Genomic DNA, 25,786 nt, shown 5'->3' on the forward strand with positions numbered 1-25,786 from the left:
CAATGACGGATGTCAGGCTAACCCGACCGATAATTTCCCGTCTTCTGCCTCCCTCCCTTGTTAAACAGCGGTGTTACATTAGCCACTTTCCAACTCTGGGACCGTTCCTGCCTCCAGTGATTCCTGAAAGATCACCACCAATGCCTTCACAATCTCCTCAGCTATCTCTTTTAGAACCCTGGGGTATAGTCTATCCATTCCAGTTGAATTGTCCACTTTCAGACCTTTCAGTTTCCCCAGAACCTTCTCCTTCTCCCGGCCGGGGGGGGGGGGGGGGGGGGGGGGTTCTCCGATGTGGCCTGGCCCGCGATCAGGGCCCACCGATCGACGGGCCGGCCTTTCTGGCTGGGGGCCTCGTTTCTTCCGCGCCGGCCCCTCTAGTCCTGCGCCATGTTGCATCGGGGCCGGCGCGTTGAAGGAAGCCACCGTGCAAACGTGCATTGTCGCCGGTCCCACTGCGCATGCGTGGATCCTGGGGCGCCCATTTGACGCCGGGATCAGCAGCTGGCGCGACGTGAACCGCTCCAGTGCCATGCTTGCCCCCTGTAGGGGGCCAGAATTGCTGATCCTGAGGCCGTGTAGATGCCGTCGAGAAATGCGACGGCATCAACACTTAGCCTCAGGATCACAGAATCCCACCCACAATGTCTATTTTTGCCTCTCTCTTACCTTTTATATATTTATTGAAAAAAACTCCTTTCTTCTTTTATATTACTAGCTACCATGCACTCATATTTCATCCCTTATTACTTTTTTAATTGTCCTTTGCTCATTTTTAAAGGCTTCCCACTAATATTTCCTCATTGCAACTTACTGCCCCACCTATTTTTGTGCCATCAGCGAATTTGGCTGTAGAACTTTCTATCCCTGTATCCAAGTAGATTGTAAATAGTGCATCCAAGTCATTGCCATGTCCCTGCTGTTTCCCCCAGAGCCTCATCAATGTAAAAACTCCCTTGCCCTTATTTGCATTGCCCTCTAAAGTGGCGAATCGGGGAGCCAGTGTTGAGTTGGTGATGACTGGTGCCTTGAACTTTTTGCCACATCGTGAAAACAGACCGGAAAAATCTTGCGTTGGGTGTGTTTGTTATTTCTTGTTGCACTCACTCGGGTTACAATTTTGTTTCAGCAGCAACAATGTTTGCAATCGTTCCATTTAACTGTGTGCGTGTTTGTGTTTGTAACGGGGGTCCAGCGGACATTCGGGGACTCAGAGTAAAGATTTAGGGAGATTGAAGCTGTGTGGGTGGGTTTGTTGTGTGTGGGGGGCGGGAGAGATGCTCAGGCATTGCTGACGCGCGGGAGAGTTGTTGCTGCCTCCTGGGCTGATGCAATGAGCAGTAGGTTCATTCACCTTAAATAAGGAGGAAATCGCCTGTAAAGAGGGCCAGTGCTGCGATCACTGCCGGCTGCTGTTTGAGCTCGCTCCGGAGCAGCAACACACAAGACCTTCTGCCTCTCAATTTCCTGTCTGCGAGGAGGCACACGGGAGGATTGAGTGAAAGGCAACCCGCGCCGGCGAGGTTTATAATGGAGGTAAAACACATTGCAATATGCATCTGGCAGAAAGCATTCGTGGATTTAGATGGCGTGATTTGGACAAAAGCGTCCTTCAGCCGGGCCACAGGATGTTCCCTTTTTTTCGGATCAGAATATTTGAAGCGTGTTGACATTTTATTTTTAGGCGTGTACAGTGTAACTCTTTGCATTCTTGGCCGTGCTCTCGGCCAAGTGTATACACGACGTGTGCTCTCACTCCAGCTCAGAGCGATTTTAAATTCTTGCTCAGGCTTGGAGAGTCGGAGAGAGAAGCTGGTTATCCCAGTTTATACACAATGTCATTGTATATTGCTCCCCCACTCCTACCTCCTCTCTGAAGTGCACAGGCTCCAGATTCCTTCCAGCAGCTGACAGCTCCTAGTTTTGACAAGCTGAGAGCTAGCTGCATTGTGTCTCGTTCCCACACCCTCGTGAAATATAAATACATCTTTAAAACTCAGGAGAGCTGTTGGACTGCATGGCACTGCCAGATCTCATCTCTCTCATGCGGATGGCAAACCCATTGCCCAGTTTTCCCCTGGAGAATCGCTGTGTGAAATTAACTTTTTTTTTGCTGGATGAATGGAAACAGCATTTGAGAGAAAATAAATCAGAGAGAAGAAGGGCTTGCTGTACCTGAATGCAACCATGCACGGGTTCTGCAAAACCCGAAGAGTTTCGGAGCCACTCGAGTCCTTTTGATGTTAGTCAATGTTTTGATGGTGGTGTAGACTGTAGAGGTTGCCAACATTAAATAATAACACACGATAATGTGATGAATATGTTACTGGATGTGTAATCCTGGGTAACTGATTGAGAGACACAAGTTTGAATCCCACCAGCCCTGCTGGAGAACTGCAGCCTTGGTATGCACAAAGCTTTGTATTTTTGGCTACTGTTGATCCGCACTCAACTTGTCAACTCTGACATACACCAGTGTACAGGATCCCCACTATTTTGCCCTCGTGGCAATGACTCGTGGCTTGGGTTGTATGAGCTGTGTGACAAATGCAGGAATTGTAATGTATTATAGTTATTTGGTCCCTTAAGGGTTAAAAGCTTGGGTTAAAGTCTGTCTGTAGGGCAGCACGGTGACGCAGTCGTTAGCACTGCTGCCTCACGGTGCCAAGGACCTGAGTTTGATTCCAACGCCGGGTCACTGTCCATGCGGAGTTTGCGCATTCTCCCCGTGTCTGCGTGGGTCTCACCCCACAACCCAAAGAGGTGCAGGCTAGGTGGCGGTTGGTCACTCTAAATTGCCCCTTAATTGGGGAAAAAAAGAATTGGGTACTGTAAAATAAAATTTTTAAAGTCTGTGTGTAACTGCTGCAGTTATGTTTGAAAATAAATCCGAGTTTGAAAGGTTGGGAGTCAGGGGTGCAATTACAGCATCATAAAAAGCTTGGGCGAATTATATTTTGTTTTGATTAAGGGGATTCCCTGTGGAGTTATTAGATTTCAGTTTGGTAAATTAAAACAGATTAACAGTCTTTAACATAGTGCAGACTTGTCTGAGAACAAGAGGAAGCTGAAACAAGTTGAGAAACAGCTTCTGAAGAAATACAGCCAGTGTTTCTGCATGGGTCTGACAGGAGTCAGATCTTGTCTTTAAAGCAGTTTCAAAAGATGTCTTTCTCAAAGAACATCTCTGTAGAGCAAGTATTCTTTTGTGCCATTCGTAGTTACAGTGGATTGGGAGCTGAGATGTTTTTTTTCTTGTTATTTAAGTGGGAGTAAAGATGGTAATTAAGGGTATTGTATTCACTGTATTGAATAGTATTGTGTAAGGGATAATTGTAAGCTATTTTCTGGTGTGATGTCAAAGACTTTAATACTGTGTTAGCAATAAAGTTTGTTTTAATCTACCATATCTCTGTTGCGTTGTGAAATCACTCCTGAGCAAGGTATCCTTCCCTCACAGTCTTACAAATATAAAATAAAATATTGGGGTGTCTGTCCAGAATCCTAGTCACTGTTATGGTCTGGCCTAGGATCGTAATAGCTGAAATGATGACAACTGTATCCCCAAAGACATGCTCAATAGTGAGCTTAATTAAATCTTCAATAAAAAATCGACCATAAAACTACTGGACTGTTGTAAAAACCCATCTGGTTCATTAGCCTTCATCTGGTTTTGTGTTGGACCTCTGTGAACTAACTACTGTAGACTCAGGAACAGGCTACAACAGTATATTGAAGCATAAATTGCCTGTGAAAAATCACTTTAAAGGTTTCCACCACATTAAAGAAAATACTTTTACCTTCACCTCATATTTTCATATGTATTTTCATATGTATTTTCTTGAATTCTGTTTAATTCCCTTTTCTTCCCATGTACTGAATGATCTGTTGAGCTGCTTGCAGAAAAATACTTTTCACTGTACCTCGGTACACGTGACAATAAACAAATCCAATCCAATAGATCTTTAATATTGACGTGCCGACAGACAGTTTAAAGGGTAGGAAGACTGCAGATGGGAAGACCAACCAAATGGCCTTCACCCCAGGAAAAATTCCCAACCTATGCCCTCCAGCCCTGCACAAGGCCCCCCTCCCCCACCCCTGCCCTCCCTCTACCCCCTCCTCTCATGAAGGACTTACCTTGGATCTCTGGAGGCAAGTGTAGCAGGGGTACTCAACCCCTTGCCATTCCTTGGTCGTAAGCTGCCATAGCTCCATTTCCCAAGTCTTACACCAATTCACGCCAGCGTGGTTCCCAGCTTGGGCGGGGGGGAGGGGGCGGTGGAGCATTCCAGGAGGCCGGTGAATTGGGCGTTCTGCCTGATACTTACATTCAAATTAGGGACACTGAGCTTTTTGCAAGTTCCCGCCGGATCTGGGTGAGAACCTTGTCGGGGACAGTGGGGCTGGCTGGCTGGGCCATGAGACTTACAATGGGGTGAAATGTGAAACCTGTTTAAAAAAAAAAAATTTAGACTACCCAATTCATTTTCTTCAATTAAGGGGTAATTCAATGTGACCAATTCACCCACCCTGCACATCATTAGGTTGTGGGGGCGAAACCCATGCAAACACGGTGAGAATGTGCAAACTCCACATGGACAGTGACCCAGAACCGGATCAAACCTGGGACCTTGGCACCGTGAGGCAGCAGTACTAATCACTGCTCCACCGTGCTGCCCGTGAAATATGTTTTTTGCCTGATGCCTGATTCCATGGGACCTTTGCGAAACCTGTCACTAGCTAGCGGACCTGGAGAATGCAAACCAAGTTTGTAGAATCAGAAAATGATACAAAACCATTCTGCTTGCTCTGAAGAGCCATCCAACCAGTTCCACTTCTCCGCCCGGGTCCCTGCTAGCCCCCTGCAGGCCATTCAATTAGTTCAACTTTTTAATAGTCATTTCGGGAATAAAACTCCACCATTTTAACGCGGGCGTGGGGACATAGTCTCATTTTGGGAGAATCTAGCCTCTTTCACAAACGGCAGTGTGATCATTCCTCTTGGTACTGCTAAAGGTAGGGGTGTTGGCAAGGCTGCATTGATTGCCCATTCCTTGTTGTCCTGAGAAGGGGTTGCTGAGCCACTTTCTTGAATTGGTGCAGTCCTTGTGGCCAAGGTGCCTCCATAGTGCTGTTAAGGAAGGACGTGAGGCTTCATTCTTGTTACTCCCTGCACAGTTGAAGGGCTTGCTAGGCCCTTTCAGAGGGCTGATTTGGCTCTGGAATCACATGTAATCCGCTAGGCTAAGGACAACAGATTTCCTTCCCTGAAGAACTAGGAGCAGGAGTAGGCCATCTGGCCCCTCGAGCCTGCTCCGCCATTCAATGAGATCATGGCTGATCTTTTTGGACTCAGCTCCACTTTCCGGTCCGAACACCATAACCCTTAATCCCTTTATTCTTCAAAAAACGATATCTTTATCTTAAAAGCATTTAACGAAGGAGCCTCAACTGCTTCACTGGACAAGGAATTCCATAGATTCACAACCCTTTGGGTGAAGAAGTTCCTCCTAAACTCAGTCCTAAATCTACTTCCCCTTATTTTGAGGCTATGTCCCCTAGTTCTGCTTTCACCCGCCAGTGGAAACAACCTGCCCGCATCTATCCTATCTATTCCCTTCATAATTTTATACGTTTCTATAAGGTCCCCCTTCATCCTTCTAAATTCCAACGAGTCCCAGTCTGCTCAACCTCTCCTCGTAATCCAACCCCTTCAACTCTGGGATTAATCTAGTGAATCTCCTCTGCACACCCTCCAGTGCCAATACGTTCTTTCTCAGGTAAGAAGACCAAAACTGAACACAATACACCAGGTGTGGCCTCACTAACACCTTCTACAATTGCAGAATAGCTTCCCTAGTCTTGAACTCCATCCCTCTAGCAATGAAGGACAAAATTCCAGTTGCCTTCTTAATCACCTGTTGCACCTGTAAACCAACTTTTTGTGACTCATGCATGAGCACACCCAGGTCTCTCTGCACAGCGGCATAAATGGATAACCTCACATTTGTCAACATTGTATTCCATCTGCCAGACCCTAGACCATTCACTTAACCTATCCAAATCCCTCTGTAAACTTCCGGTATCCTCTGCACCTTTTGCTTTACCACTCATCTTAGTGTCATCTGCAAACTTGAACACATTGCACTTGGCCCCCAACTCCAAATCATCCATGTAAATTGTGAACAATTGTGGGCCCAACACTGAACCTTGAGGGACACCACTAGCTACTGATTGCCAACCAGAGAAACACCCATTAATCCCCACTCTTTGCTTTCTATTAATTAACCAATCCTCTATCCATGCTACTACTTTACCCTTAATGCCATGCATCTTTATCTTATGCAGCAATCTTTTCTGTGGCACCTTGTCAAAAGCTTTCTGGAAATCCAGATATACCACATCCATTGGCTCCCCGTTGTCTACCGCACTGGTAATGCCCTTAAAAAATTCCACTAAATTAGTTAGGCATGACCTGCCCTTTATGAAACCATGCTGCGTCTGCCCAATGGGACAATTTCCATCCAGAGGCCTCACTATTTCTTCCTTGATGATAGATCCCAGCATCTTCCCTACTAACAAAGTTAAGCTAACTGGCCTATAATTACCCGCTTTCTGCCTACCTCCTTTTTTAACCAGTGGTGTCACATTTGCTAATTTCAAATCCGCCGGGATTTGACTCCAGAGTCTAGTGAATTTTGGTAAATTATCACTAGTGCATTTGCAATTTCCCTAGCCATCTCTTTTAGCACTCTGGGATGCATTCCATCAGGGCCAGGAGACTTGTCTAACTTTAGCCGCATTAACTTGCCCATCACTACCTCCTTAGTGATAACAATCATCTCAAGGTCCTCACCTGTCATAGCCTCATTTCCATCAGTCATTGGCATGTTATTTGTGTCTTCCACTGTGAAGACCGACCAAAAAAACCTGTTCAGTTCCTCAGCCATTGCCTCATCTCCCATTATTAAATCTCCCTTCTCATCCTCGAAAGGACCAATATTTACCTTAGCCATTCTTTTTGTTTTAAATATTTGTAGAAACTTTTACTGTCTGTTTTTATATTCTGAGCAAGTTTACTCTCATAATCTATCTTACTCTTTATAGCTTTTTTAGTAGCTTTCTGTTGCCCCCTAAAGATTCCCCAGTCCTCTCGTCCCCCACTAATCTTTGCCACTTTGTATGCTTTTTCCTTCAATTTGATACTCTCCCTTATTTCTTTAGATATCCACAATCGATTTACCCTCTTTCTACCATCCTTCCTTTTTGTTGGTATAAACCTTTGCTGAGCACTGTGAAAAATCGCTTGGAAGGTTCTCCACTGTTCCTCAACTGTTTCACCATAAAGTCTTTGCTCCCAGTCTACCTTAGCTAGCTCTTCTCTCATCCCATTGTAATCTCCTTTGTTTAAGCACAAAACACTAGTGTTTGATTTTACCTTCTCACCCTCCATTTGTATTTTAAATTCCACCATATTATGATCGCTCCTTCCGAGAGGATCCCTAACTATGAGATCATTAATCAATCCTGTCTCATTACACAGGACCAGATATAGGACCGCTTGTTCCCTCGTAGGTTCCATTACATACTGTTCTAGGAAACTATTGTGAATACATTCTATAAACTCCTACTCAAGGCTGCCTTGACCGACCTTGTTAAACCAATTGACATGTAGATTAAAATCCCCCATGATAACTGCTGTACCATTTCTACATGCATCAGTTATCTCTTTGTTTATTGCCTGTCCCACCATAATGTTACTGTTTGGTGGCCTATAGACTACTCCTATCAGTGACTTTTTCGCCTTACTATTCCTGATTTCCACCCAAATGGATTAAATCTTATCCTCCATAGCACTGATGTCATCCCTTACTATTGCCCGGATGTCATCCTTAAATAACAGAGCTACACCACCTCCTTTACTATCCACTCTGTCCTTCCGAATAGTTTGATACCCTTGGATATTTAACTCCCAGTCGTGACCATCCTTTAACCATGTTTCAGTAATGGCCACTAAATCATAGTCATTCATGGTGATTTGCGCCATCAACTCATTTACCTTATTCCGAATGCTACGAGCATTCAGGTAAAGTACACTTATGTTAGCTTTTTGACCTCTGCTTTGAATCTTGGCACCTTGATCAGTAACCACTTCTAAGTTATTTTTCCTCTTAACGTTTCTCCTAATTTTCCTTGTCGTGAACCCATATCTTCATGGAACAACCTGCCGCATTGCTTTCCATTTATGTTTTTACTCCCTGTTTCATTCCTTTTCGTATTACTAGGCCTATTCACTGAGCTCCCCTCAGTCGCTGTACCTTGTACTGTCGCCCTTTTTGATTTTTGACTATGGCTTCTCTGCCTTACATTTTCCTCCGTACTGCCTTTTGTTTCTGCCCTTGTTTTACTACCGTCCGACTTTCTGCATCGTTTCCCATCGCCCTGCCACGTTAGTTTAAACACTCCCCAACCGCTCTAGTAAATACCCCCCCCAGGACATCAGTTCCAGTCCTGCCCAGGTGTAATCCGTCCAGTTTGTCCAGGTCCCATCTCCCCCAGAACTGGTCCCAATGTCCCAGGAATCTGAAACCCTCCCCCTGACACCATCCCTTCAGCCACGTATTCATCCTATATATCCTGTCATTTCTACTCTGACTAGCACGTGGCACTGATAGTAATCCTGAGATCACTACCTTCGAGGTCCGATTTCTTAACTTCCTTCCTAGCTCCCTGTATTCTGCTTTTAGGACCTCATCCCTTTTTTTTACCTGTGTAGTTTGTACCGATGTGTACCACAACCACTGGCTGTTCACCCTCCCCCTTCAGAATGTCCTGTACCCACTCTGAGACATCCTTGACCCTAGCACCAGGGAGGCAACATACCATCCTGGAGTCTCGTTTGCGGCCACAGAAACGCTTGTCTATTCCCATTACAATTGAATCCCCTATAACTATTGCACTGTCACACTTATCACCCCTCCCCTCTGCAGCAGAACCAAACGTGGTGCCACGAGTTTGGCTGTTGCTGTTTTCCCCTGAGAGGCCATTCCCCTCAACAGTATCCAAAGCGGTATGTCTCTTCTGCAGAGGAATGGCCACAGGAGATTCCTGCACTACCTGCCTCGCTCTCTTGCTCTATCTGGTGGTCACCCATTCCCTTCCTGCCTGCGGAGCCTGAGCCTGCAGTGTGACCACCTCTCTTTACGTGCTATCCATGATGCTCTCCGACTCGCGGATGCTCCACAGTGTCTCCAGCCGCCGCTCCAGCTCTGAAACGCGAGCTTCCAGGAGCTGTAACTGGAGACACTTCCTGCACACATGCTGACCCTGGGGACTGGAACTGTCCCCAGCCTGTCACATGGAGCAAGAGGAGCAGACCACACCTTGGAGCTGTCCTGCCATGAATTTTTCCTTTAAATTAAACCTTTAAAATTAAATTTAAGATGTTTTTGTGTCAGATTAAATCCGATCCCCATGTACTATTTAATTAGCTTTATCCCTGAGTATTTATCTTGCTTGATCTTACAACAAATTAAATAGTTATTTAATTGAAATTAAAAAAGTTATTTAATAAAAATTTAAAAAGGAAATGAATGAATGAACCACAATCCCACAGCTTCTCGGTCGCTTTAAATCACATTTGGATCTTTATTTCTAGATCGTATTGAAAACTGAATTTTCATTCCCAAACTGCCTGTACTGGTGTTTTAAATTCACCTTCTCTTCCCATATTCCACTACCAATGACTAGATTATCCGACTAATCCCATTGTTCCCAGGGAAGACTGATGGTTGCAGGGAGGCCATCGTGGGAGTGTCCCCTTCACCTTTCAATCATTACTGGGGCAATAGGGTGATTATATGTCTGTGTACTCCTGTGATGTGCTCCGACGTAGGCGACACAGTGGCACAGTGGTTAGCACTGTTGCTTCACAGTTCCAGGGTCCCTGGTTCGATTCCCGGCTTGGGTCGCTGTCTGTGTGGAGTCTGCACGTTCTCTCTGTATCTGCGTGGGTTTCCTCCGGGTGCTCCGGTTTCCTCCCACAAGTCCCGAAAGACGTGTTGTTAGGTGAATTGGACATTCTGAATTCTTCCCCTATGTACCTGAACAGGCGCCGGAATGTGGCGAGTTGGGGCTTTTCACAGTAACTTCATTGCAGTGTTAATGTAAGCCTACTTGTGACAATAAAGATTATTATTATTATGTGCTTTTCTGTACTAGTGGCAAGGTCACTGTCCACGCTACAATTGGTGGAGGTTGATGTGGTATAATACGGCTTTGAATTTGACTTTTCAGTCAGTTCCAGGCTGCAGACAGATGTCGTTGGTTTGACAGGTTGTGCTGCTGATCATGTGCCGCATTTGGCAGATACCAGTTTGCAATACTTCAATATGAGCTATATATATCTATCTAAGAGCCTTGCTCTGAGCACCATCTGGCACAGTTCAAAGGGGCATTAGAGAACAACCCAAAAGCATTTCCTGCTGCTTTTTTCTCTCTCTCCGTTTTATAATCTGGCCTCTTAAGGAAGGAAACAAGGAATTTATAAGCGCTCGCGATTATCCAGAAAGATTAAACTCCGATTTCCACACACCTTTCTGGATGCCCAAAGCATGTTACAATCAATGAAGTACTGAAGTATATTCACCGTTGTTACGTATGTAAACACGGCAGTCAATTTGTCCCACACACAGTAATGATCAGATAATCTGCTTTAATGATAAGGCATAAATACTGACACTGAGACATCCATGAGAAGCGAATACGGCCTGGATTTTGGTACTCTAAATTTTAAAAAAAATATTGTTGCCACCGATGAACCCGCTGTGAGGTTGGCATTTGGCGGGATTGGAAATTTCGTGGCCCAAATATTAGCCAGCATTACCATGCTTTTCTTTGAATATGGTGATGGAATCTCTTATATCCTCCCAAGAGGACAGACAGTCTCAGTTTTTAAAAAATAAATTTAGAGTACCCAATTCATTTTTTCCAATTAAGGGGCAATTTCAGTGTGGCCAATCGACCTACCCTGCACATCTTTGGGTTGTGGGGGCGAAAACCCACGCAGACACGGAGAGAATGTGCAAACTCTACATGGACAGTGACCCAGGGCTGGGATCGAACCTGGGACCTAAGCGACGTGAGGCAGCAGTGCTACCCACTGTACCACCGTGCTGCCCAGACAGCCTCAGTTTAATGACTGTCTGAGTGATACATTCCATCAGCCATTGCATTGAATCATTCGTCTAGATTAGTGGCATGGTGGCACAGTGGTTAGCACTGCTGCCTAGCAGCGCCAGGGACCCAGGCTCAATTCCGACCTTGGCTGACTGTGTGGTGTGTGCATGTTATCCCAGTTTTTGCATGGGATTCCTGCGTGGGAGCTCCAGTTTTCTCCCACAGTCTAAAGATATACAAGTTAGGTGGATTGGCCATGCTAATTTTCGCGTTAGTGTCTAAAGGTTAGGTGGGGCTACGCGGATAGGGTGGGGGATTGGGCCTAGGTGGGGTGCTTTTTCGGTGGGTCAGTGTAGACTTGTTTGGCCTAATGGCCTCTTTCTGCACTGCCGGAATTCTATGATTCTACAATGATGATTATGTCCTTGTGACTCTGAACCCGAAAGCTTCTGACATCGACACAAACTTGTTGATAATGAGGCAAAGTTAACAGCCAACCAGAAAATATACACTCAATCATAATCATGAAGTGACTTCAGGTGACAATCTATTGGGGCCAACCAGGGAAAAATATGCATTGGTCTTACATACACAGGACAGGTTAAAACAGCTGATTTCAGCAACCAACCATGTTGCTGCAATGGTACAAGGCATTGGTGAGACCTCACCTGGAGCACTATGTACAGTTTTGGTTCCCTAATTTGAATAGCAAAATAGTTGCATTAGAGACAGTTCAGAGCCGGTTCACTGGGTTGATTCCAGAGATGAAGAAAGATTGAGCAGTTTAGGCCCATACTCTCTCGAGTTTAGAAGAATGAGAGATGTAATTGAGGTGTATAAGATGATAAAAGGCACTGACAAAGTAGACATAGACCGGATGCTTCCTCTTGTTGGGCAGTCCAGAACGAGAGTTCATAGTTTTAGGATAAGGGATAGCAGATTTAAAACAGGGGCGGGATTCTCTGACCCCCGCCAGGTCGAAGAATCGCCGGGGGGGGCCGCGTGAATCCTGCCCCCGCTGGCTGCCGAATTCTCCGCCGCCGGGGATTTGGCGGGAGCGGGAATTGCGCCACGACGGTCGGCGGCCACTGGTAGCGCCCCCCCCCCGGCAATTCTCCGGCCCGTGATGGGCCGAATGGCTGCCCGTTTTTGGCCGGTCCCGTCGGTGTAAATTAGAGTAGGTACTTAACGGCGGGACCTGGCGGCGCGGGGGGATCTGGCCCTGGGCGGTGCTCCCACGGTGACCTGGCGATCGGGGGCCCAGCGATCCGCGGGCGGGCCTGTTCCTTGGGGGCACTCTATTCCTCCGCGTCGGCTGCTGTGGTCCTCCGCGATGGCCAACGCGGAGAAGATCCCTCCCCCTGCGCATGCGCGGGGTTGACGCCAGCACATGCACATGCGCCAACTCATGCTGCCCGGCGGAGGCCCTTCGGTGCAGGTTGGCGCGGCGCCAAGCCCCTCCCCTGCCGGCCGGAGCGGAGCAAACCACTCCGGGACCGGCCTAGCCCCTGAAGGTGTGGAGGATTCCGCACCTTTGGGGCGGCCCCACGCCCGAGTGGTTTACGCCACTCCTCTGCACCGGGACCCCCCGTCCCGCCGGGTAGAGGAGAATCCCACCCCAGATTTAAAAAAAATGTTTATTGAAAAAGTTTCAGTATCAACAAAAGAATATAAAACAATTAATTCAAGTTACAATGACAAAAAACACAACAAACAATCACAAGCACAAATGATCTTAATTAACCCCCTAACATTGAACTAAACCCTTTAACAACTGACGCTGACTAGCTCTTTAAAAAAGGAAATGAATAGCTGCCATCTTAAATAGAACCCTTCTACCAACCCCCTAATGGTGTACTTGACCTTCTCCAAATGCAAGAATGACTTAAGGTCACCCAACCAAGCTGAGTCACTGGGTGAAGTAGGAGACTTCCACCCTAGTTATTAACAGGGTAAAGGCAAGGACACCCACCTTCACCTCTGTCTGAGGCACCGGCAAAGCCGGCACTTTGAAAATGGTCACCAGTGGACATGGCTCCAGATCGACATTAGTATCTCTGACACGGTGTTGAAGAAAGAGATCCAAAAGCTTATTAACTTCGGACAAGATCGAACATATGAGTGCGGTTAGCCGGCCCCCACAAACAACGCTCACACTGTCTTCCACCTCAGAGAAAAGAACGCTCATCCTTGCCTTGGTCACATGAGCCCTGTGCACCACCTTGAATTGGATCAGACTAAGCCGTGCACAAGAGGACGTGGAGTTGACCCTGTGAAGAGCCGCATTCCATACCGCATCATCCAGAATAGGACCCGATTCACCCTCCCATTTCACCTTTACCTCATTCAACAGAGCCGACTACGCTGATAAGATCTGGTCAATAATTCCCCCAACAGACCCGGCCTTGGACAAAATCCTCTTCAACATTGAGGAAGATGGTGCAAAGGGAAAGAGGGAAAAGCCTTTTTGCGAAAGGTCACAAATCTGATAGTATCTAAACAGATTGGAACCAGGGAGATGAAATTTCTCTGACAGCTCCTTGTAACTGACAAACCTACCCTCCATGAACAAGTCCCCAAACCTCTTCAAATCCTTAATAACTAGGGTGGAGGTCTCCCATGATCTAAAGGTGGAGTTCCAATCTGCTAGCAAAAAGAGACGATTATTACAGATAGTGCCAGCAGAGGCATGGAACTAAGTTTAAAATGCTGTCTGAACCACTTCCAGATTCTCAGAGTGGACACCACTACCAGATTCGAGGAAAATACTACCATGACAATGACATGGTTACTAATGCACCAAGGCAAGAACTCTTCCAGGAACCTGCCTCCATTTGTCCCCATATAGAATCCAGATCCCTAAACCACCTCAGTATCTTCTCACTATTGGCTGCCCAATATTAAAATAAGAAATTGGACCAGGTCAAACCTCCTGATTGCCTATCTCTTTGAAGGAACACCCTTCAGATCCTTGGGGTCTTACCCGACCAAATAATAGAGGACACTAACTTATCAATCTTAACAAAGAAGTACTTGGGGAGAAAAATGGGGAGACATTGAAAAAGAAATAAAGCTCTCGGGAGCACATTCAACTTGATAGTCTGGACTCTCTCCGTCAAGAGGTTATTCCACTTCTGTAAGTCAGACCTAACCCCATTAACCAGACTAGTATAATTTAATTTATGAAACAAGGCCCAATCATGAACCACCCAGGCTTGTAATGCAGAGCAAGGCCAGCATTGCGTGTTCAATTCCCGTACCGGCCTCCCCGAACAGGCGCCGGAATGTGGCGACTAGGGGCTTTTCACAGTAACTTCATTGAAACCAACTTGTGACAATAAGCGGTTATTATTATTATTATTATGTACTTTTACCGTTTCGCTGCTTCTCCTCAGTGCCATACGAATGGAGGCCAAGGTCTCTTCCATCGACTTGTGGAGGTCCCCCGACACAACATGCCAGTGCTTGTCAAATTCCGGCGCCAAGGTGCTGGTGAGCATCTCGGCCATTAGTGGAGTGGCCGGAGTCACAGAGGCTGCCTCCACCATTTTCTCCACCGAGCCCTGAGAAGCCTCTGATTCAGCCGCTGAACTTCTGCTTTCAGGCTTCTCCCCCCTGATTTTCCGGGGCATTTCTCATATCTAGGCACCTTATTCCATTAAATAAGTGGGCTTTTAAAACAGAAATATCCCCTGAAACTAGACAAAAAGGATTAAAAGAGCAGTATCCTAGTGGGAGCCACCTTGTGCACATCTTCCCCCTACATAATGCTACCAAAAGTCCTCAGATTTGAAACAGAGATGAGGAGAAATTACTTCTCTCAAAGGGTCTTGAATCTGTGGAATTCACTGCTCCAGAGTGCTGTGGAACATTGAGTATATTTAAGGAGAGGATAGATAGGTTTTTAATGAGTAACGGGTTGAAGGGTTCTGGAGAACGGGCAGGAAAGTGGAGTAGAGGCTGAGAGGATATCAGCCATATTGGTATTGAATGGCGGAGCGGCTCGAGGGGCTGAAATGCCAACTCCTGCTTCTAGTTCTTATGATTGTCTTGCTCAGGAGCCCAGACAACATCTGAGTATTGCCACGACAGATCAGCATGTGTGCACTGTAATCTTTTCCTGATTCCAATATTACAGACAGGAGGGGGAGACTGAACTCTCTAATTCCGCTAACCTTCTCTCTATAGAGCAGCACCCACTCACACCAAACAGAATAGTTAATATCACATGAATATCAGTCTGGTGAGAGGGGTTCTTCCACTCTGGAGTAAGCTGAAGACAGGGTTTAGTAGGGTTTTCTGCAGAATTAAAGATGTGCAGCAAGCTGAGAAGGGCCGACCTCGATACTATTTGTAGCCAAAGACCGTGTTTGCTTTTGCAGGCAAACTTTGAATAACAGTATTGTCAACAACAGGAGGTTTTAAACTAGACTTTGTGGCTTGCTAACAAAGGCTGTTAACAGGGATGTCCCAGACGCATTCTGTAGTGCTTTCTCTGTGCCTTCAAGTGAACAGGCTTATAATTTAAAAAGCTTTCAGAAATTAAGGAGTATCGGTCAGGCGATGGATGGTCATTGATACAATCAATATTCATATGTTCATATTAATGAAGTAGCTTCCACTTCTCATGGTTGAAACTGTCCACATACAATGGAGGCAAATAGAACCCTTCCTTGTACATAATCAGTTTCAATGTGTTATAACCCCAATGGAAGTCCTGAGATCAGGACCATACGGTTTCCCTTGACTGCCCTGGAATATGAACTTCCCCTTTAAGAGGGCGGGGCTTCCCCTTAACAAGGAGAGCCCCAGCTGGTATAAAAAGGCCGGCCTGGGTGCAGGTCGCAGAAGGAGACCTGTAGGAGGCGGCGGAGTTTTGCAAATGTATTGTAATAAACCTTGCTTGCTAATTTCTCTCATGGTCTATGCTTCCTGCTTACTGCGGATTCAACACTGGCGACGAGGATTCGGTGGAGCTGTGGTCGACACTGGGTTGCTGCGTGCCCGGTCCGCCTTGTCTCTCTTTTGGGAGGCCCCACTACTATCCGCCAAAATGCCGCATATAGGAGAGATGAAACCTTTTAACACAGTTGCAGACGATTGGGGGCAACACGTGGAACACATGAATTTTTTTTTCAGACAAATGCGATTACTGATGATGAGAGACAGACGGTGGTATTGCTAACCACTTGTGGAAGTCCTGCCTACAGTGTGATAAAGAGCCAGACTGCCTGACTCTCACGGACCCCCCCCAGATACTTGGTCATTTGACGCCGTGGTGGCCCTAGTGGTCGGGCATTTTGACCCGAAACCACTGCTCAGCGTGTGCCATTTCCTGTTCCACATGGCTGCTCAGGCACAGGCCCGCTTCTGAAAACTGGCTGAGATTTGTGAGTTTGGAGCGACATTGAATGAGACACTCCAGGACCACTTGGTGTGTGGACTCCGCGACGCCACGCAACGGAAATTACTAGCTGAGGCCCACCTGGATCTGCAACGCATGGTGGAGATATCCATCTCCAGAGAAAATGCCGAAGAAGGAGTCTAGGAACTCCAGGGATTGGTAGTGGTCAGTCCAAGGCACCAAAGTAAGCACCAGTCACCTTCGTCTCAAACTGAGGAAGCCAGCCCCCAACCATGGGACTCCTACTGAAGGAACGCGGGCTGCCGTAATAGAGGCCGGGAACGCAGCCGGATGTTTTCCCCCGACTGTGAGGAACAGGAATACGACCACCTACCAGCGGGGGCTGCAACAGGCCGCAGACACAAGGGGAACAGGAGGCCCGTGAGGAACTACCTGCCCGCCGTCCCGCCAGACGCAATTGCTACCCCACGTGATAGGACTTACTATGTGGAAGATACCGACAGCACCTCCCACCAGTTACACTGTAGGCTGCGCCAAGATTGGCGCCCCCTGCCCGGATTACCCTGCAACCTAATGAACACCTGGTCTGGAACTTGACACAGGGGCGGCAATGTTGGTAGTCAGTCGCTGTATGTTCGACTGCATTCGGTCTGGCCTTCAAACGCTGACCCTGTCGGACACCAATGCGAGGCTGGTCACTTATACAGGGAAACCGCTGGCAATAGCAGGCACTTCAACGGTTCCGGTCGAGTATGGTCAACATCTTCAAACCTCCCTCTTGTAGTGGTCAACGGGAGCGGTCCGAACTTGTTGGGCCGTGACTGATTACACCACATGTGGTTAGATTGGCAGTGGGTGTACCGCATGCACCCACATGGTCCCAAAGGTGTTCTGATAAGGTTTTCTTTGGTGTTTGAGGATGGCTCGGGCACCATAAAAGGGCATGTGGCCCGAATAAGTGTGGACTCGATGGCTGAACAGCGCTACTTCCACACCCGGCCTGTCCCGTATGCCTTACGTCTCAGGGTGGACGTTGAATTGGACTGGATGGAGAATTTGGGAATCATACGCTCGGGTGCAATTCTCCCACTGGGGGGCGCCAGTCGACCTGGTCATGACGTTTGGTGGATCAATGCTTTTGTGTAGTGACTATAAGATGACGATCAACTGTGTGTCTCGACTGGACCATTGTCTGGTCCCCAGGATCAAGAATCTTTACGCGAAGCTCAGCAGAGGTCACATGTTTGAGAAACTCGACATGAGTCATGCTTCCAGTTGGTCCTGGCCCCCGAGACCAGATATTTTGTAAATGTGAACACACTCAGGGAGCTATATGAATACACCCCCTGCCCTTTGGGGTTTCCTCTTTGTGTGCAGTATTCCAGCGGATAATGGAGAACATCTTGCCTGCGAGGCCTACCCCTCATGACGGCCTAACTAGACGACGTCCTTATCAGGGGGTTGCCTGACCAGGAGCACCTACAAAACCTGGCTGAGGTGTTGAGATTTTGAGGAGTCTGGCGTCCGCCTCTGATGGGAGAAATGTGCCTTCAATGCTGCCGAAGTAACGTGTCTCGGCGACCGCATAGACCGACACGGCTTTCACCCGGTGGAAGACAAAGTACAGGCAATTCGGCAGGGCCCGTACCAGGTGGTCCAACAGAACTCCGATCATTCCTGGGCCTGGTAAATTACTATGGCAAGTTCCTCTAAAACCTGGCCACCACTTTCACCCCCTCCACCGTCTATTAAAGAAGGGGCAACACTGTGAGTGGGCCCAAGAACAGCAGACGGCTTTCATCATGGTGGAACAACAACCCTCCTCATCAAGGCTGCTAACCCACTTCGACCCATCCCGACCACTCCTGTTGACTTGCGACACTTCTCTGTACTGCTTCGGGTCCTTCTGCCCCACACCATGGTCAATAGATCTGAAAGTCTCGCCACCTTTGCCTCAAGAATGCAGAGAAATGATATGCTCACACCGAGAAGGAGGGTTTGGCCGTTGTCTTTGTAGTCAAGAAATTTCATCAATATGTCTATGGGCACCGCTTCATCATTCTCACGGACCACAAACCCTTCTTGCGGCTCTTCAAGGAAGATTGAGCTATTTCCCCCATTGCTTCCGCCCACATCCAGTGCTGGGCATTGCTGCTCGCAGGATATGAGTATTTTTGGAATACTGCTCCGGGGCCAAGATTCCCCTCGCTGACCCATTAAACCGCCTGCCTCTGCCGACCAGACCAGCTGCACCAGCGGCAGCTCGTGAGGTGTTTGCCATCCTCATTTTGTGGACTCATTTTCGGACATGGCATCCTGTATCTGCGGGTGGGCCCAGACTAACCCTCAGCTATCTTGCATCCGCCACATGGTGCAGTATGAGACTCTACCGCAGGATCTGAAGGCCTACGCCACAAAGATACAGCTGCTAAGCTTAGAGGACAGTGTGCTCCTTTGGGGGGGGCCCACGTGTTAGTCCCTGAACATGGACGTGGCCGAGCCTGAAGGGCCTCCATAATGGACACCCAGGCATGACCAAGATGAAGATGTAAGCTTGCATCTCCGTTTAGTAATTCGACATTGTCCACCGTCAGGCACACCAGAAGGTGCTTCCTGTAGCCCCGGTCCAACTGTGGGAATAGCCAGGTCATTCGTGGTCTCTCCTCCATATAGACTTCGCGAATCCCTTTCAGGGCGCAATGTTCCTCTTCCTCATCGTTGCCCACTCCAAGTGGAGGGAGGTCCTCAAGATACAGGCGATGACAGCCCGGACCACCCCAGAGAAACTCTGGCACATTTTCAGCACGCACAGCATACCTGTACTGCTCGTATCAGACAATTATACACCGTTTACGGCATTAATGTCCACCAACGGGATCTATCCCTTGAGGCCAGCCCCATGCCACTCGGCTTCGAATGGGTTAGCCGAACAGACGGTGCAAACGTTTAAGCTCGGAATGAAAAAGCAGAAATCGGGTTTCTGGCAGACCTGCTTAGCCATTTTCTTATTCAGCTAGTGGACAACCCCGCATGCCACGACGGGCATCGCGCCAGCTGAGATGTTGATGGGCCGCTGCCTCCACACCCGTTTGAGTCTCATCTTTCCGGATATTGGCAGGAAAGTCCGCCGTGCTCATAGTTGAACCGATGCGGGCGCAGGCCGCCGCAAGCCATTGCGTGAGTTTGCCCCAGGAGACACGATACATGACCCGAATTTCTGCGATGGGGCCACTTGGATCCTGGTGAAAACAGGTCCGGTTTCCTACCAAATATGTACACAGGGCCACGAGCCTAATCGCCCATGAACCACCTCCGAAGCCACATGACGAATACTCTGGCCATTGATTCAGATGTCCCAGCTCCGCCATCTTCACTGCTGGTTGTCGAGGATCCAGAGGTAATTTTTGAGGACACCGAGATGCCGGATGAAGGACCACCAAGCTCCGGCTTGGAAACCGAGATGAACGTTCTACCACTGCCAGAGGCACCTGTCCCGATTCTCGTGGCCGCAACAACAATGCCGCCGCCGCCCAGATGCCTTTCACGGAAACACCGCTCCACGGTCCGATATACACCTCCTGATGCCGCAAGGTCTGCGCCTGAACGCCGTCCATGGATGTGGACCTTTGGAACTTGCTCCGGACTTGCTGGGGGAGGAGTGTTTATAACCCCAATGGAGGTCCCGGGATCAGGACTATTTGGTTTCCCAACATCTCCCTGGAAATGAACTTCCCCTTTAAGTGGGTGGGGCTTCCCTTTATCAAGGAGAGCCTCACCTTGGATAAAACCTGGCCTGGGTGCAGATTGGGGAAGGATATCCTTAGGGGGAGTGGAGGAATCTTGGAATTGTAATAAACCTTATTGTTAATTTCTACTATTGTCTCTGCGTTCAGCTTCAACACAGTTGCTCCCCTTTGTTACCTGCCAGTTCTGGAGACAGGGGATGCCTGAGGCTGTATTATCCTTGTGTTTTGGGTGAGTCTTGACAATGGTAGATTAACCTGGAAATATATTGGCCGTTCCTTTACTGTCGCTGGGTCAAAATCCTGGAACCCCCTTCCTAACAGTACAGTGCGTGCACCTACACCACATGGTTGCAGCGGTTCCAGAAGGTGGTGATCGAGGGCAACTGGGGGGGGGGGGGGGGGCAGTAAGTACTGGGCCTGGCCAGCGACGCCCACATCATATGAATGAATGTTTAAAAATCAGCCAACTTTATTCATTGATGGAGAAATCAACCAGAACCAGCAAAAACTGTAACAAGATGTACTTTAAGTGGCAACAAAGGGAAATTGAAGCAATAATTACTGAGTATTATTGCTTGGATGTGATCTGTTGATAAAAAGGAATTTCTCATGCAACCGCACACAATGAACAAATGCTTTTTCAAATTGAAGAGGCAACATAGGAAGTTTTAAAACTCAACGGGAAACTGAATTTTGCAATGAAAAGGGAAGTTAGTTTCATAGAACATTTGGAGGAATTGCATGAAGCATTTTGACATCGAATGTTGTAGCACATATTCTGCTGCAAATTGTAGATACCCAACTGCGTACACTCATTCACCGGCTATTTGCGAATGCCACGCAAAAACTGAGACCAAACCACTGTTTCGCTCTCTCCTTATGGGCCCTGTGCCAGTCACTGCTTTAAGTCGAGAGCCAATTTTATAAAGCAGGATTTTACGTGTCCCAGACGGGCACATACCCAATGTCATCTTGCACACGCCCGATATTTCGGTCGATGGGCGCAGGCACCGTTCGGCAATGTGCTCGCTTGCAGTTAATGAGCCAGTTGAGGGAATCTGCTGCTCTATTGGCCAGAATATAACACTGCCGATGCGATCTTGAGATAATCGCATGGTCAGAAAAGGCAGGCGGGCAATCCAATGTCCAACTATTCTCCATCTTGCGCGGGATGGGAGGGCCTCCTTAACCTCCTGAAGGGCTCTACAGATTTGGGGTACCCTCCCCTCCGGGACCTGGCAGCTCTGGTTAACCACGCACCCCCCGCCCACCCCCGGGCCTACCCCTCAACGCCACAACTACCACACACACCCCTCCCCATAACCCGTACCCCCAGCCATCCTGCCCTGGGACATACCTTGGGGACAGTACCGGGACTGAGTTCTAGGCAGAGCACTGTACCTCAAATGGGGGGGGAGGGGCGTTTGGAGAGGTGTTGGCCAATCAGATTGGCTGACAGAATCCCAAGGTGGGACTTCCTTCCAAATGCGTCTGGAAGTCCCTCACACTGCCAATTAATGCTCAGTTGAGTTAAGTGGCAGTGGACATCTGGGGGGGGGGGGGGGGGGGGGGGTGATTCTCCAAAATGGAGACTAAGCGCGCCGTCGTGAACTGTGCTCACGATGGCGCGAAATGGGCACGGGGACGACCGATTATGTTCCCCGCAGGGGGCCAGCACAGCGCTGGAGTGGTTCACGCTGCTCCAGCCTCCCTTCCTGGCGCCAAATAGGCGCTGTGCCAACCCGCTCATGCGCAGTTGGGCTGCGGCAACCTGTGCATGCGCAGGGGACGTCTTCAGCACGCCGGCCCCTACACAACATGGAGTGAGGGTTCAGGGGCCGGCCGCGCAACAAAGTTGGCCCGGGGGGGGGGGGGGGGGAGGCTGGCCCACCGGTCGATGAGCCCCGATTACAGGCCAGACCAGACCCCATCGGTGCAAATGGCACCGATTCTCCACACCTCGAAGAACCGCGTGCCGGCGTCGTGGCGCGGTTGCGGCGATTCTCCGGCCCGGCGCAGGGCTCGGATAATTGCACCCCTAAGAGTCAGGGGGAGCGTGTTACACGCCAACTCTCAGGTTGGCGAGCACCGATCGCTCTGCCTCCTAAAATTTCTACGCATTGAATTCGCTCCCACAATTTTATGGCAGTGGCAATGGCCTTTTTATGTTATCACCACTCCTAAATAAACATCTGTCATTGGAAGAATTTCTGTTAAGGAGGCAATGTTTATGAACATTGTATGCCATTTAAAATCCGGACTGGTTTTGATGTAACTTCAATCGTGTAGCTTCACTGTTAGACCAGCGTTCTGATTTCCTACATATCTCTGATTTTAAGATGAGGAACAGAATTGTTTTGTTTTTACTGTCCGGATCTAAAAGTCACATTTTCGCCTAATTGTATTTTCTCCTTCAGCAGCTTGATAACCAATATTACATGAATTTGTGCTTAACAAAGTTTTATTGCAGGCAGATAGAATTTGCTTCTCTTTCTGAACTGGAGTGTTGACTTCTGAACAGAATGCAGCTTCATTTGAACTGAGGCCTGCATCATGTGCTAAGACATTTAGGACCATATTAGGGCAGCATGCTGCCTCACAGCATCAGGGACACGGGTTCGATTCCGCCCTCGGGTGATTGTGTGAAGTTTGCACGTTCTCCCCGTGTCTGTGTTGGGTTCCCCCGGGTGCTCCGGTTTCTTCCCACAGTCCAAAGATGTGGAGGTTAGGTGGATTGGCTATGCTCAATTGTCTCTTAGGGCGCGATTCTCCGCCCCCCACGCCAGGTGGGAGAATAGCGGGAGGGTCTCCCGACATTTTTCACGCCCTCCCGCTATTCTCCCCCCCCCCCACGCCCGACCCACGCCACAAATCGCCGCTCGTCGTTTTTTACGGTGAGCGGCGATTCTCCGAGGCCGATGGGCCGAGCGGCCGGCCCTTCACGCCCGTTTCACCACGGCAGCAAACACACCTGCTCGCTGCCGTCGTGAAACGGGCGGCAGATGCCTGTTTGGGGCATCTGGAGGCCCGATTGGCACGGGAGCACCACCATTGTGCTCGGGAGGGGACAGGCCCGCGATCGGTGCCCACCAATCGTCGGGCCAGCGTCCAAAAAAGATGCACTCTTTCCCCTCCGCAGCCCGGCAAGATCAAGCCACCATGCATGCGCGGGTTGGCATTGTCCAACCTGCGCATGCGCGGCTGACGTCATCGGCCACGTCAGCCGCCGTGACGCTTGACGTGTGGCCTTGACGACCGTTGTCAAGGCCGCACCGCCGTGACGCACGGGGCCGCGCTCCTAGCCCCACCCGGGGGGGAGAATCGGCCCCGGAAGTGGCCGTGAAGGGTGGGGGGTTACCTGATTGGCGTGTACAAAATTATGAGGGACATAGATGCGGCAGAAAGGAAGTAGAGGGATCGATTTAAGGCAATGGGCAGAGATTGAGAGGGTGTCTGAGGAAGCATGTTTTCACCCAGAAGGTGGTGAGAATCTGGAATTCATTGCTTGAAAGGTTGGTGGAGGTGGGAATCCTTACAATATTTAAGAACCACAAAAGGAGACCAGATGTGATGACCACGCCGGGGGGGGGGGGGAAGGTGGGGGGGCTTGTAGGTCATTGTCGCCTCTGGGTGGTCGGGAACATGGTAGGGCAGTGTCCTGGCTGGCAATACCATGGCAATGCCAAGCTGGCACTGCCAGGTTGATGGGGCCAAAGGGTGTGGCATTTGGCGACCCGATAGTGTGATGTCGCGCACCTGGTTTTGGGTGTGGGGGAAGGCCCTGGTACTGACGGTGGGGGTGGGGGGGGCGCTTGATGTTGGCGATGGGGGGACTCTTTGCCAGCGAGAAGGAGGGGCGGAACGATAGCCTGAGATCGGGGCACCCTTTAAAAAGAGCACCCTGATCTCTGAGAAGCCTGAACTGCTGACGTCTTCAGGTCTCTCACACCTCATTCAAGGCACAGTTCATCCCAACCTCCGAAAAAAATTCAAAGTTGTAGTCTGAACCATGCCAAACCTCCCGGCAGGAATTGCACCTTGATTCCAACCGGAGACCACAATTGAATCTTTTCAGTGAATTGCGCTTTGTGACTGTGACACAGATAGTTTTGTGAGGGCCACGAAGAATCCAGCACGAGTTTAAAGGATGCAAAGAAATAACATTTATTTACAATAACGTATATACAACAGCAGCAGCAACTTCCCTTGCTGCTCACTCCTCTCTGTCTGCTGGTTCCAAACTGGCCAGCTCTATTTATGCAAGGAGCCTGTTAATGATTTCTCCGCCCCCCTCATTGGGGAAGCTCATACTCCCAAAGGATTGCGGGATTGTCATTAATCCCCAGCCAATGGTAAGCAGGCGGGTTATAACATCCCTCCCCCCAAAGTCCAAGGAATCCACCGAAGATCCTGGCGAAGGAGGGCATCGGACCCGTTTTGCCGCAGGCCGGACACCATTTGCACGAGGCACTGGATCGGGCGGCGTGTAGCGAGACGGAGACTGGCGCTTCCGTGATGAACGGCGCAACAGTTGTACATCCACGGCCCGTGGGCCTGAGGATTCCCCCTCTGAGGCGTCCTGTGTCTTCATCTCGGAGTCGGAGTCTACTGCCTCCGTCATCTCGGCATCTCTATCTCCACGCGGTTCTGTCACGACCTGTGCAGGCTTTGAGTGAGGCACCAGAGGAAGATTGTGAGGAATACTTTCCATTGTGTCTGGTCTCTGTGGCTGTAGAAATGAGCTCCGGGGGTGGGGAACCTTTGGGAGAGATGGTCTTCTGGACCGAACTTGGTCTACATGTTTGCGCTGGAGACGACCCTGGGCTTGCACCTGGTAAGAGATAAGGCCCGTTTGGCGAAGGATTACGCCAGGGACCCACTGGGCACCACCAGCAAAATTCCGAATGAACACTGGGTCACCGGGCGCAAACTGCTGAATCGGCCGATGCCGAGACAAACCACGTCTCTGCCGTTGTGTGTGGCGTACTTTTGCGGCAATGTCCGGGAAAACCATGCTAAGGCGGGTGCGAAGTCTCCGGCCCATTAGGAGTTCTGCGGGAGCTACCCCAGTCACTGCATGGGGGGTGGTCCTATATGAAAACAAAAAACGAGCCAGTCTCGTGTCCATCGACCCGGAAGACTGCTTCTTTAGGCCTCGTTTGTATGTCTGCACTGCGCGCTCCGCCAACCCATTTGAAGCCAGGTGGTAAGGGGAAGTGCGGATATGGCGTATGCCGTTCATCTTCATGAACCTCGCAAACTCCTCACTTGTGAACGGAGTGCCATTGTCCGTGACCAGCACCTCGGGGAGGCTATGCGTACTGAAAGACAAACGCGTCTTCTCGATTTTTGCGCAGGACTTTGTGCCTCCCATCTTATGTACCTCTAGCCATTTAGACTGGGCGTTGATTAATAGATGGAACATGGATCCTTGAAAAGAGCCGGCGAAATCCACATGCAAACGCGCCCAAGGCCGCCCTGCCCATTCCCAGTG

The 25,786-nt window shown here is 49.1% G+C and overlaps 1 protein-coding gene across 1 annotated transcript in view; it reads left to right on the forward strand.

The window, feature by feature from the left end:
• Positions 1 to 1,280: 1,280 nt before the first annotated feature.
• Positions 1,281 to 25,786, forward strand: part of bcat1 (branched chain amino-acid transaminase 1, cytosolic) — a 121,704-nt gene continuing 97,198 nt past the window's right edge. Inside the window, exon 1 of the mRNA XM_038811019.1 lies at positions 1,281 to 1,536. Coding sequence (XP_038666947.1) covers positions 1,531 to 1,536 — 6 coding nt within the window. The 5' untranslated portion in view covers positions 1,281 to 1,530. The remainder of the gene's footprint in view (positions 1,537 to 25,786) is intronic.

The sequence above is a fragment of the Scyliorhinus canicula genome, chromosome 11 (assembly GCF_902713615.1).
Source record: "Scyliorhinus canicula chromosome 11, sScyCan1.1, whole genome shotgun sequence".
NCBI lineage: Eukaryota > Metazoa > Chordata > Chondrichthyes > Carcharhiniformes > Scyliorhinidae > Scyliorhinus > Scyliorhinus canicula.